Source organism: Phacochoerus africanus, chromosome 4, assembly GCF_016906955.1.
Source record: "Phacochoerus africanus isolate WHEZ1 chromosome 4, ROS_Pafr_v1, whole genome shotgun sequence".
NCBI classification, from domain to species: Eukaryota; Metazoa; Chordata; class Mammalia; order Artiodactyla; family Suidae; genus Phacochoerus; species Phacochoerus africanus.
In genome coordinates, this window is record NC_062547.1 from 91,793,494 (window position 1) to 91,807,842 (window position 14,349).

The 14,349-nt window shown below is 36.7% G+C and overlaps 1 protein-coding gene across 3 annotated transcripts in view; it reads left to right on the forward strand.

Annotated features, from left to right (window-relative positions):
- The window catches only part of VCAN (versican), a 110,991-nt gene extending 97,783 nt beyond the window's left edge, over window positions 1–13,208 (forward strand). For all 3 annotated transcript variants that reach the window (XM_047778229.1, XM_047778230.1, XM_047778231.1), the window contains 3 exons: window positions 6,020–6,164; window positions 11,388–11,570; window positions 11,716–13,208. In XM_047778229.1, coding sequence (XP_047634185.1) covers window positions 6,020–6,164; window positions 11,388–11,570; window positions 11,716–11,843 — 456 coding nt within the window. In that variant the 3' untranslated portion in view covers window positions 11,844–13,208. The remainder of the gene's footprint in view (window positions 1–6,019; window positions 6,165–11,387; window positions 11,571–11,715) is intronic.
- Window positions 13,209–14,349: the final 1,141 nt, after the last annotated feature.

Consider the following 14,349-nt stretch of genomic DNA (forward strand, 5'->3'; position numbering starts at 1 on the left):
ATAACTTAAGGCTTTCTTTTCAGACACAAATTTCTTTTCAGAATTGATTGAATTCTGGTCTATGGAAGAAACAAGAGTTCAAGGTTTGGAATGGGGGAGATGAGCGTCTGAGACCCAGATAAACAGGCTGAGGTCTGATTAGCATTTATTTTTGCCAATGGTGTTAAAATGAATTCTCCCCAAGCCATGCTGCCTTTTTGGAATAATTTTTAGTTTGCCCATCTAGCCCTCGAAGAGGGTGGCTCTGGGCTCAATCACCCAGGATGTTTGCTTATAATCCCAGTGAGGAGAAGAAAAAAAAAATCCGGATGAGAGGGGGGAGTTTTTCTCTGCTTGTGCCAAGAATCTACGTTTCTGTGTGGGTGAGACCCCATCCATGTGAGAGAGGCTCTATTACATTCTTATAACTCAGAATTGATTTCCTAAGGAGAGACCTTTTCCTAACATTTAATTTTGGTGAAAAAAAAATACATTATTAAACCTAAAATCAGTGATTTATTTCTTTCTTCTCTTTTCCCCTGCAAGTGATATTAAATAAGGCTGTAAAGAATCCAGGAGGAAACAAAGAACGTTGTTCAGAAAACTGGAGTTTCCTTTGCTAAGTCAGTTTGGCAGTAACATGGAGCAAAATCAAAGCACCCTGGCCAAAATAAATCTGCACAATGGAGCAATCAGATATGAGGTCATAGTGTGACATGCCTGTGGGTATCAGACATTCTTGTAAAAACCACAGACCTAAAATTTGGTCCTGCACCATTTAAGCCACAGTTCTGCCAAGCAACAACACAGAACACAGGTTTTAAATCACTGTTGCGAGCCAAATGCAATTCCCACCCAAAACAATTAAATCTTTTACCAGAGGTCTGAGTCTGGGCAGCTTAAGGCCTGAGAATTACTTTGGTGGCATGGAATCAGAATCTCATTTCAGTGCGAAAATGAGATGGTTATTGTTCAGAGCAGGAGGAAATGTCAGCTGCAAAATACATGGCGATCAAGGGACTTTGGTGCCTTGAAGTGATGCTTGTTGAGGTTAGGTTAGAAAAGTGTTAGCTCAGAAACCAGTCAGTTTTTTCTGATTGCTCCATAGATCATTTTATAATGTTCATTTTTACTGATTAGAAAAATAATTCATGCTTACTCTAGGGAAGTTGGAAAATGTGTAAGAATATATAGAAAAAAACAATACCTTAGCCTCCTATCATGCAGATATAAGCTTTATGACCTTTTACTTCATTTCCTTTGGGTCTTTTGCATACACACACTCGTGCACATGTGCCCCCCCCCCAGAGAGCTGCATCTGAGAGTATGTATAAAATTTGGATTATTGCACATTTTTAGTTCTTTGCTTTTTATTTTAACTGAACACTTCTTTTAGTATTTCCCATCTCCTTATGTAGTCTTCAAAGACACAATATCTAATGGTTATAATATTTGCTTTGGCCATACTATAATTTATTGAACCTATGTTTATTGATTTTTCACACAGCTGGTATAAGCAATCTTTTAGATAAACTATTGTTCACGTCTCTGATTATTTTTTAAGATAGCATTTTGTAGAAGTGGAATTACGAGGTCCAAGGGCTGGAACTTTTTTTTGTCTTTTTTTTGTTTGTTTGTTTGTTTGTTGTTTTAGGGCCATATCTGCGGATGTGGAAGCTCCCAGGCCAGGGGTCAAATTGGAGCTACAGCTGCCGGCCCACTCCACAGCCACAGTAAGTAATTCCAGATCCGAGTCACATCAGCAATCTACACCATAGCTCACAGCAATGCTGGATCCCTAACCCACTGAGGGAGACGAGGGATCGAACCCAAGTCCTTGTGGACACCAGTCAGGCTCATTGCCAATGACCTATGCTGAGCTACAATGGGAACTCCCAAGGGCTGGAACTTTTCAAGGCTCTTAATATGTATTGTCAGCTGTTTTCCAGGACGGTTATTTACTTCTGCTGACTTTGTGACTGTCTTGCTTACTGTTTGCTAGCAGCAAACAACGTCCTTGATCGGGGCAGGTGTAGATGGGAAAGAAGGCAGCACATTCTGTGGTTAGTTATTTCTAAGTAGCACATTATATATTAACCAACACCAGCATGTGCCAGGCATAGCTGCTGGCACTGAGGATACAGGAGTAAACAAAAGAAGCCAAAAATCCCTGTTCTACATGAGCTTATACTCTACTAAGGAGATAAAATACAATAAGTAAAATGTATAGGATATTAGAAGATAGTACATGTTATGAAGAAAACTAAGGCAAAGAGAGATAGGCAGTATGGTAGGGACAAGGAAAGAGGGGCTTTGCATAGTTTACCCATGGCTTTGGGAGGCTGGAAAGTTTTTCACTTTTGAGAACATTTACTGGTTTCCTGGAAGAGGTTAGTTAGAAAGTAAGCTGCAGAGTTCCCTTCATGGCTCAGAAGCAACGAATCTGACTAGCATCCATGAGGATGCAGGTTCTGTCCCTGGCCTCGATCAGTGGGTTAAGGATCTGGTGTTGCTATGAGCTGTAGTGTAGGTCACAGATTTGGCTTAGATCTGGTGTTGCTGTGGTTTAGGCCAGCAGCTACAGCTCTGATTTGACCCCTAGCCTGGGAACCTCCATATGCTGCAAGCGCAGCCCTAAAAAGACCAAAAAGAAAGAAAGAAAGAAAGAAAGAAAGAAAGAAAGAAAGAAAGAAAGAAAGAAAGAAAGAAAGAAAGAAAGAAAGAAAGAAAAGAAAGAAAGCAAGCTGAAAAGTATTGAGCTCCAAAATCCAAATTAAGTTATGAGGAACTCTGCAATCTTTTGCCGTAAAACATATTACATGTAGATCTTTGTTAGTTTTAAGGAAATCTTATTCTTTTGTTTATTATTTTAATTTGATTTTTATTTTTATCCTACTTTAATTCATCTGTTAAAGAGAGCTTAGTTATATAGCAGCAGGCTGACGGTGACTTTTGTCACTGCATTGTCACTCCATTTCATTTTCTGTTATCTTGTTAAGGGAGAGTAGCAAAAAGAAAAAAAAAAAAAGGCTTGGTGGGTGGAGGGTGAGAGATGATAAGGAAAGGGTAGTAAGAAAAGAAAAGGAAAATAAAGAAATAATTAGAAACCCAGGTCAGGGAGTTCCTGTTGTGGCACAGCCGAAACAAATCCGACTAGTATCCATGAGGATGCAGGTTCAATCCCAGGCCTCACTCAGTGGGTCGAAGATCTGGCATTGCCGTGAACTCTGGTGTAGGTCACAGACACGGCTTGAATCCCATGTTGTCGTGGCTGTGGCATAGGCCGGCAGCTATAGCTCTGATTTGACCCCTAGCCTGGGAACTTGCATATGCTGTGGTGCGATCCTAAAAAGAAAAAAAGAAAAAAAAAGAAAAGAAAAAGAAAAGAAACCCAGGTCAGATCAAATGTCACTTCCTGGTCACAGGAAGACCTTCCAGGCAGAGTGCTTTGGTGAGCATCTTCTCAGGGCCATCTAGCGGGTAACTCCATGGTACCATTCAGGCTACTGCAGTTGGGTTTAAATCCAAATAATTTCTGAATTTCCACCAGAGAAATAAAAACACTCTTAATTCTGTGTTTTAGGAAAAAAATCTTTATTAAGCTTCTCTTGGTTCTTTGTAATTCTGTCACTTTTCAAAAACTTCTTACATAGCAGGGGTCTCTTGTCTCCTATATTAACTTTGGCATGATTTAGATGTATTGTAAAGCAAAGCTAAGCAAAAAATTGAAGGAAAAGTACAAGGTCTTGGAATTCCCATCGTGGCTCAGCAGTTAACAAACCCAACTAGGATCCATGAGACTGTGGGTTTAATTCCTGGCCTCACTCGGTGAGTAAAGGATCCAGCGTTGCCCATGAGCGGTGGTGTAGGTCTCAGATTCGGCTTGGATCTGGCATTCCTGTGGCTGTGGGGTAGGCCAGCAGCTGCAGCACCAATTCGATGCCTAGCTTGGGAACTTCCCTCTGCTGTGGGTGTGGCCCTAAAAAGAAAAAAGGGAAGAAAAGTAAGAGGTGTCTTAATCTTGAGGTTTTCACAGTTTAGGTCTTCTCACAAATTATCAAAGAGCTAGGTTTTTACTCTATTTTCAAGTTTTGAGGTCCACATCTTTTTCTGAGAAGATAGAAAAATTAGAGCCGTTCTCTGGTATATTTTTATATATTTTTAAAAGACATAAAAATAGCTATGATGCTTTGGCAGTAACTAGCAGGGCATGTTCTGAATTGGGAACAATTGCCTTAATGACAGTTAACCATTGTTTTATATACAGTATTTCTTCTAACTTCGTCATTGTCAAATGAACTTCTTAACTCCTTGTTTCAGCCACAGACTTATTTTAAATTTAATTTGAAATGAAAGACTAACAGAACCGTAGGCCCAGAAGAGAGAGTCACATTTGCCATTGTCACATAAATATGAATCTGTATTTCCTCCATAGGAAGGCAGATTGTCTCCACCAGTCTAAACGGCATTAGACGTGCTATAAAATATGACAGTAGGCAAAGTGTATTGAGAAAGTGATAGTCAAGTTGAGACAGAAAGACACTGAACAAACGTGTTCCATTTGACATTCTAGTTAAGGGACAAAAGGCTAGGAAACTGTTGTCTTATTGTAAGCCAGTATTATTTTTATCTCACTAAAGTTTATTACTTTTGAGTAGGTCTTAGAATTTTTTTTTTTTTTTTTTTGCTTTTCAGGGCCCCACCTGCAACATATGGAAGTTCCCAGGGTCTGGGGTCAAATCCAAGCTATAGATGCTGGCCTACGCCACAGCCACACAGCCACAATGCAGGATCTGAGCCACATCTGCCACCCACACCTGCAGCTCATGGCAATGCCAGATCCTTAACCGACTGAGTGAGACCAGGGATCGAACCCATACCCTCATGGTTCCTAGTCAGATTCCTTTCTGCTGTGCCACAACTGGAATGCTGAGGTAACAAAAAATTGAATGTAAACCTAAAATGCTGGATGTTTAAGCTTTCTAAGGTCCAAGTTACCCCCAATTTTGCTGGATTCTTGTAGAAGATAATGCATACCAAGTACTTAGAAGAAGGCTCTATCCATTATAGGTGCTAAATAAAAGACATATGTTATTGCGATGGAAGGCAAAGCTATTTCTGGTTACGTATCACTACTCAATCTGCGGAATCATTAAGCATCATCTAACAATACAGATAGAAAGGTAACCAGTAGAAGAACAACAGATCAAAAAATGCCTTCAAATTTTCTGAACGTACATTGCAGAAAGGAAAGCAAATAGGTACTTATAGTAAGATATATTTTTAAAAGCATTATCTTGTATATTAATATGCATAAATGTGGTAAATATTCCTATTAAGAGAAAACAACTTCCAGATTAGAGCACAAAGCAAAACACAATTGGATGATGCACGTAAGAATCACATCTAAAACAGAATTACTCAGAAAGTTTGAATATAAAATGACAGGTAGAGGTGTATTGGGTAAATACAAAAAAATAAATGTGGCAAATATAACAATATATATGTCATGTAACAATGAATTTGGATGAAAATGGTTAATTAGTTAAGGGAAAGAAATGAACTTTATAGTGGTAAAAATGTAAAAAAAACATTTTACTGCACTATAATCACAATTACATAAAGTTATACATGCATGTAAGGGCTGGAAGAAAACATAATAGAATGATGAGGTGATGTTTTTTTCTCTAGGTTTACTGCCATTAATGCTCTTAATAGTAATGACATGGTTAAATTTCTTAAACGGAGCATTGATTACACATTTAGAAATCTAGGATAACTAGCACAAAATTCTTCAGATTTATCTCATTGCCAAAGGGGACAAAATTACATTACTCATTGAAAAGAGACTTTCAGATACATGTGTTTTTCCACTAAGAGTATAAAAATCTTTTTTTTCCCACCAAAATCATTTCAGCTAGATGGTTCAACAGAAATTGTTGAGTCCATTCTCATTCAATCGTGATGTGATATTGCTGTCGCTCTTATAGTATGCTTCTCTTTGACTGTCAATAGTTATCTTCTCCCTCCATTTTTATAGCAATATGAGAACTGGAGGCCCAACCAGCCAGACAGCTTCTTTTCTTCTGGAGAAGACTGCGTTGTGATCATATGGCATGAGAATGGCCAGTGGAATGATGTTCCCTGCAATTACCATCTCACCTACACCTGCAAGAAAGGAACAGGTAATGATTACCCCATTAATAATGTATACTTATCCTGCATTTCAATTATCAAGTATATTTAGGAGGAATAAATATCGTTCTTTAGGACATAAGCTGGATGTCCTGATTGCCCTGGAATAGTTTACTTTTTCAATATAATTGAAAAGTTTCAGTAATGTTTTCACCTTAGGTTTCAAGTGCTTAAGGTAACAATGTAGTGTTTATGTAGAAAAACTACCTGGCAGTGTTTTTAAGAAAAACAACTGCCGGCCCCAGGGCCTATGCACTTCTTTGTTTTGATGGGTAGCGTGTTAAAAAAAGCAGTATTCAACATTAAAAAATTGGGATATATCATAAAATAATTTGTATTTTTTTTACCTTAACAACGACAACACCTGGTACCATTTGGCACATGTTCAAATTTATCTGTGGTTTGAACTCTTGCAGCTGAAAACCACTGCCCTCCCCTAGTGGGAACTGTGGTCTCCAGATCATTGCAGTCTTTATCCAGACCTTCCTTCCTTTTTGGTTAAGCTCCTGATCTTACAGGCATTTGAGTTTTTCTATCATTCCCTTAGAAGCTCAAACTATGCTCATAAACCATAGAACAAAAATGCCATTCCTATATCTATGGTTGAATACCTTTAAGATGTGATAAAATAAAAATATTTATGTTAAGTTCTATAATTAGGAGAATGCTTAGTTGACATTAAACAGATAAAATTAAGAAAGCTGATTTTAAAAAATGTTTATTGACCACTATGTTTCTATCCTAAGGCAGACTGTGTATAACTCTTCCTTAAAAAAAATAGAATTCCATAAATTTTTTAAACCTGTTTGCAATTGATAATGGTGTTAAAACATGAATAGTTAACCTCTAGGCCCAGACTTTAGCCACCTCAGATAAGATTACCAAGTACAAATGCAAAATACAAAATCCATTTGGCTTATTTTTGAGTATAAAAATAATAAAACTAAAAACACTCTATAGATATTTTAGGAAAGACTTAAACACCATTGTGAAAGTATCAAATGAAAGAGAACACTAAGATACACACACAAATCTCAGATGAAACTCAGCTGTTATCCGTGTCTACTCTGCTATTCTCTTCTCTAAAGTAGAATTTATTCTGAATAGCCTTTCTATATGAGCAGCTTTCCCCACTATGTACATTACTTCAGCATTTATGTGATGGAACTTGTGAAAATAGCAAATCAAGTTATTTGCTGTTTTCCCTGTTTCTAGTGTAAGAAGGCTTTAATGAACTGTTTGTCTTTATCCAAATGTCATGTTTGCCTTCTTAGATCTCCACGTGTTCCCTGGAGTCATGCTTTTCATTTTGTGATCCAAACATTCTTAAATTTCATGTGTTATTTTTTCCTATATCAGTGTTTCTCAATATCAGCACTAGTGACATTGTGGCTCAGATAATTCTTAGCCGTGGGGGGCTGTCTTGTGCGTTGCACAATGTTTAGCCTCATCTCTGCCCTCTATGCACCGAATGCCAGTAGCATTCTTCTCTACTCCACATCCTCCTCCTTTGCTCTGGGATAATGATCCATATCTCCATCTATTGCCAGCTATCCCTGGGGAAGGAGGGAAAGGAGAAAAATTGTGCCAAGTTGAGAACCACTGCCCTATAGCTAGAAAGGATTCACAAAAGAAGCATCATGCTTGGCATTCCCCAGTGAAGAGGTTTATAGAACATTACTCTACCTCATTAAAGGAGAAAAAGCAAAACAAAACAATTCATATATTTTATCTCCTTACTGTCTTATTCTTTGTTAATCAGAACTATGGAGAATTTTATGAATTTTATAAACGTCTATAAATGTTTATAAAAGATAACATTTCAGACATTTTAGACATTTTTAAAGTTATAGACCTATGTAGTTTTAATTAAATACTTGCAAAGAAGTGTTATATTATATACAAAAGACAATTTAAAAAAAAAAAAAAGAACACCTTGGACTTTTCCTGTGACACAGTGGGTTGAGGATCCAGTTATGGCTGCTATGGCTCAGGTTGCCACTATGGTGCAGGTTGAATCCCTGGCCCCCCAACACTTTCACATGCCATGGGCATAGCCAGAGAAAAAGAAAAAACACCTCAAAGCATACTAATTACACATCTTTGGGGCATCCTGGAAGTTCTTTCCAATCCCATCTATTTCCTTCCCAGTTCCAGCCATAGATAATGACTTAATGCCTTTACTTTTCCCTTTAGCATTATCACATATGCTTGTTTCTATAAACAAATGGTTTAGTTTTGCATATTTTTGAACTTCAGGTAGAATCATACTGTTTGTATTGTGCCTTGCTTTTTTTTTTTTTTTTTTGTTCAGCATTATGTTTGTGAGATGTATCCATGTTGATGCATGTAGCTGTATGTCTTCATTTTTGCTGCTCTGTGGTATTACAGTGTATGACTGTGCAACGTCTTATTTTCAGTTCTCCTGCCAGTGGACATTTGGGTTATATTCAGTGTTTTTGCTATTATAAGCAATGTTTCTATGAATATTCTTGAACTTATTTGTGGTAGATGTTTGCAAGCTTCTATAGGGTGTTTTTCCAGGAGTAAAGTGCTGAGTCATAGGATATACGTACCATCAAATTTATTAGAAAATGCCAATTATTTTCCAAAGTGGTTGTACCAGTTTGTACTCCCACCAGCAATGTGAGAGGTCCTGTACACCACATCTTCTCCAGCATTTGATATTATCGGACTTTGAAATTTTTGCCAATCTGGTGGGTATAAAATGTTATCTCTTGTGATTTAATTTTCATTTTCTTGGCTATATTTCCCTGGGTATCTTTTCATATATTTATGGCTTTTCTTTTGTAAAGTTTCTGTTCATGTCTATTGCCTGTTTCTAAAAATTTAAAAATTGATTCCTGGAGTTCCTGTCGTGGCGCAGTGGTTAACGAATCTGACTAGGAACCATGAGGTTGCGGGTTCGGTCCCTGCCCTTGCTCAGTGGGTTAACGATCCGGCGTTGCCGTGAGCTGTGGTGTAGGTTGCAGACACGGCTCGGATTCCACGTTGCTGTGGCTCTGGCGTAGGCCGGTGGCTACGGCTCCGATTCAACCCCTAGCCTGGGAATCTCCATATGCCATGGGAACGGCCCAAGAAATAGAAAAAAAAAATTGATTTCTTCTCTTTTGCATATTGATTCATAGGGTTTTTTTTTTTTTTTTTTAATGTCCTGGTTACTACTCCCTTGACAATTAATATACTGCAAATATCTACTCCCAGTTTGTGGCTTATCTTTACCCTATGGCTTTTTTTTGATGAACAGAGTTCTTCATTTTGTTGATTTTCCTTTATGGTTTAAACCTTTTTTGTCTTAAGAAATCTTGACCTATCCTAAAGTCAGAAAGATATCTTATGGTGTTTTCTAAATGTTTTATAGTTTTGTCTCTTGTAATTATATGTTTAAACCATCTGGAATTGATCTACCATGGATTGTCTGAGGTAGGGAACCAAGTATAGTTTTTTTCCCATATGAATACCCAATTGTCCAAGTGAAAAAATTACCTTTTCCCTACTGCTCTGCCTTGTTGCTTCCGTCAAATATGAAGCATATATATGTGGATGTATTTCTGGTCTTTTTGCCTGTCCTTTCCAATACCACACTCCCTGAATATTTTAACTTTATTATAAGTCTTCATTTATAAATAGTTTTAAAAGAAATTTGTACACTGTTTTCCTCTCAAATTTAAAGACACCTTTTACTTTGTCAGAATCAAGTATCAGAAGTTATCTAGTTGATCATTTTTAACCTTCTGTATCACTTGTATTTCATTCTATCCAATACATGTTAGAATATGGAGTCTAGTATAGACTCCATATTATAATAAAAGAAGTATAAATATCCAGATTTGGGTTATCATTGAACAGTATACATAGGATAGATTATTAATTGAAAATGACATATTATTATAGAAGTCTCAATTTATCATGTAGGAATTTGTAAAGATCAAATACGTGCACAAACACTTCCGATTTCTTAGTTATAAATAGTAGGACTTTATAATCTCTTTTTAGGTTATATCTCTCTGAATGACAGTTTCTTATGTGAATGAAAATATGTGCTTGGATTGTGTTTAATTAAAGAAAGTTTTGTTTGCTATGGGGTCAGGACATTCCAAGCTGTTTTGTCAGGCGGAAGTAAATTAAAGGAACTAAATATTGAAGTTAAACCTACATTTATCATTGCGAATGGATATCGTTGCAAACAGCCTTCTGGATATGTAAATAAATTTAAATTTGCAAACTTTTAATATTAGGATGTTTGTACCAAGGTTTCTGGTAATCATTCTTCCATTAAAGATTTGCATTATTTCATGAGACAATATGACATGCTCTTGTGGGTCTTAGGATGGAAGTCTTAAAAGTAAATTATAGATAGGAAATGTCATTTTGGGAAATTAGATGCTGATTAAAACTGCAAATTAATATAAGTTCAGTTGAATCAATTTTCTCAGCTTCTTGAATTTCAAAATTGTAAAGCCTCTTTTACTGCTATTTCCTTTTTATTTTTTCTACCGTTGCTAAGTTTGTTGGCATTCAAAATTTTTACTGTAGGTTAAGAATGATAGTTATATATTCCAAGATTTACCTTCATTTACCCTTCTCAAGCACTGAAATTTATATGTATGAGGTAATTACAAAATTGAGGCATGAGTACTATGTCCCAACTTGCTCCCTGTCTCCTTACAGAAGACAGAAAAGAGCAAATAAACATAGCTGAATCTGGTGTTATTTTCTTTATACTGAGGAGTCCATATTTTAAAGCTATGATATTATTATAGATTGTAAGTCTTTTCAGGGAGGTGACAGTAATAGTTAATTGTTACAAAACTATTATTATTTGAAGTGAAGGGGGATAATAAATAAAAACATTGAGATAGTGGTGATGGAGATAATACCAACAGGCCACATGATGGTATGAGACAGGTGGCATTCAGTTTGGAAATTTTTTAGTAAAGTGGCCCTTCCAAGTGGACAGATGAATGTATGACCCTAAAACAATACATTTCAAGGTGACAAAATCTGAGATTCAAACTAGGCCCAGAGCCTCAATATTTAGTTTTGTCTTGAAAGTTTTTAATGCCTTAATCTAAATGATTGAGGGAGGTGCTTGATTGGGTATCATAAAGAAGAAAAGAGGTAAAAAGAGTGACTCTTACTAATGTAAATATTTAGAGTATTTGGAAATAACCCAATTTACTTTCCTTTAGTTGCTTGCGGCCAGCCCCCTGTTGTAGAAAATGCCAAGACCTTTGGAAAGATGAAACCTCGTTATGAAATCAACTCCCTGATTAGATATCACTGCAAAGATGGTTTCATTCAACGCCACCCTCCAACTATCCGTTGCCTAGGAAATGGAAGATGGGCTATGCCTAAAATTACCTGCCTGAACCGTAAGTGGTCCTTTAGAAAGAATGGACAACCGTGCTATAACAACCACTAGACACCCTCATTTTACGGCTATGGTATTGGTAGTTTAGGGTATGGAGCAAGTAATATTGTTGTGTTTTCTTTCTTTCTTTCTTTCCTTCCATGTAGCATCCGCATACCAAAGGACTTATTCTAAGAAATACTTTAAAAATTCCTCATCAGCAAAGGACAATTCAATAAACACATCCAAACATGATCACCGTTGGAGTCGGAGGTGGCAAGAGTCAAGGCGCTGATCCCTAAAAATGGCGAACATGTGTTTTCATCATTTCAGCCAAAGTCCTAACTTCCTGTGCCTTTCCTATCACCTCGAGAAGTATTATCAGTTGGTTTGGATTTTTGGATCACCGTCCAGTCACTTTGGGTTGCTGCGCTCCCAAAACATTTTAAGTGAAAGTATTGGCATTCAAAAACAAAGAAAACAAAAATGAAAGCACATGAGGGCAGACAGTAACCATTTCCAGCCTATCTAATGTCTTTAGTTTTCTATTTGCCTCCAGTGCAGACCATTTTATAATGTATAACCAGCCTCCTGTACTATTTAAAAAGCTCCATTTCAGCACCAATGGCAATGTAAATAAGATGATTTAATGTTGATTTTAATCCTGTATATAAAATAAAAAGTCACACTGAGTTCCGGCATATTTAATGATGATTATGGAGCCTTAGAGGTCTTTAATCATTGGTTCGGCTGCTTTTTTCGTAGTTTGTTTAGGCTGGAAATGGTTTCACTTGCTCTTTGTCAGCAGGACTTAGGATGGCTTTTCCTGGACAACTAACAAACACACAGTTTAGTAGGTCTCTGCACCGTCTCCAACACAGGCGCAGTTGGCTTCCACGTGATGCCGAAGCCTGGCTAATGGGATCCCAATGGAACTAAAGACTGCAATGTGGAACTCTTTTTTGCTGCATTCCTTTTTCTTCACTTACAAGAAAGGCCTGGATGGAGGACTTTTCTATGACCAGGAGCATTTTTTTAGGGGTCAAAGTGCTAATTATTAACTCAACCAGGTCTCCTTTTTAATGGCTTTCGTAACACTAACCTGCAGGATTACAGAACAACACATTTCCAATGGATATAGACCTAGGGCTCGGGAGGGAAGGGGATTGTTAAAACAACAACACACATTCAAAGAAAGAAATTTTGTATATATAACCATTTTAATCTTTTATAAAGTTTTGAATGTTCATGTATGAATGCTGCAGCTGTGAAGCATACATAAATAAATGAAGTAAGCCATACTGATTTAATTTATTGGATGTTATTTTCCCCAAACCTGCAAATTGACCTAGTATGCTAGTTATTTTTCAGTGTTAGCCTTTATACTCCCTCACACAGTTTGGAACCATATAATCTAGATACTCTGTCCCTGATTAAACAATGTGGTGGATAGAATACATCAAGTGTTTATGATAAAAAGAGTGGAAAAGTGTATAGCTTTCAGCAATTGGTGTTTGCCCATTCTAAGCAAGGTGCTTATATACATAAATAGTGTGGGCATTTCTTCCTATTAGGTGGAGTGTATGTTTTGAAATTTCTCCCTATCTCTTCCTACTCTGTTTTTGCCCTTTAATTTGAATAAAGTGACTGCTGAAGATGACTTTGAATCATTATCCACTTAATTTAATGTTTAAAGAAAAGCCTGTAATGGAAAGAAAGCATTTAGGAGTCTTTCCCTAATTTTCGTTAGAACGATACTAAGAAGAGAAGACAACAAATAAAATGCTGATAGAAAAAGAGCAGACCCAATGTGGATTCTCTTTCATGAAACTTTTTTGGACTTAGAAGGAACTACAGTGGCTACAATCATACACAATGTCTTTAGTCAAGTTCCTTTGGTTGTTGAATTAAACGTGATTCACCTTTAGGGGTTCTAGAGCACAGAACAACTCTGTGTCTACCTGTTAGGTTTTCATTTTTCCTCTTTTTCATTACAATTAACGTAATGCATTCCTGTATTTATATTATAACATGTATAGTGTAAAATGTGAATGACTGTTTTTTTTTTTTTTTGTGAATGAAAATCTAAAATCTTTGTAACTTTTTATATACCTGCTTTTGTTTCACCAAAGAAACCTAAACTCCTTCTTTTACTATACTGTGACTGGTCTGGTTATTTACAACTTTAAATCCTGATGTGCACCAGCGTTTCTCCATCCTAGTTCTAGCATGGAAGTACAAGCTGCTGCCTTGGATGAAATAATTCTGTGGCTAGCAGAGAAGTGATTATCAGTGTCCCTTCAAAAGTTGAGATAGTAATTCTGATGATGTTTACATCTACATACTTACGGCTTAATCTCAAATACGAGAGAAACATGCAATAGGAAAAGTGATAGCTCACAGTTACAGAATTCTCCCTATGAACCAGGCCAAGTGTTTCATGTACATCATCTCCGTATAAACCTAAGAGAGAGGCTATTACTTTCTGATTGATGAAGAATCAAGCATAGAAAATTCAAGTCATTTGTCCCGAGTCACATAGTTTGTAGTGGATGCAGGCAATCTCCAGGATGCAGGATGCCTATATATATATATATATATATATATATATATATATATATATATATAATATCATGTTCCCAATTATTATACATTTAGGAGGTTAATTTACTGGCTAGAAGCTCATAACTAAAAAATGACCAGAAGATATCAAAAACACCAAGTTCCTATCCATCCAGATACTCATCCATCCCTTTATTTTCATTTGTTCACTATTACTTAATACTCACTATGTATCAGGC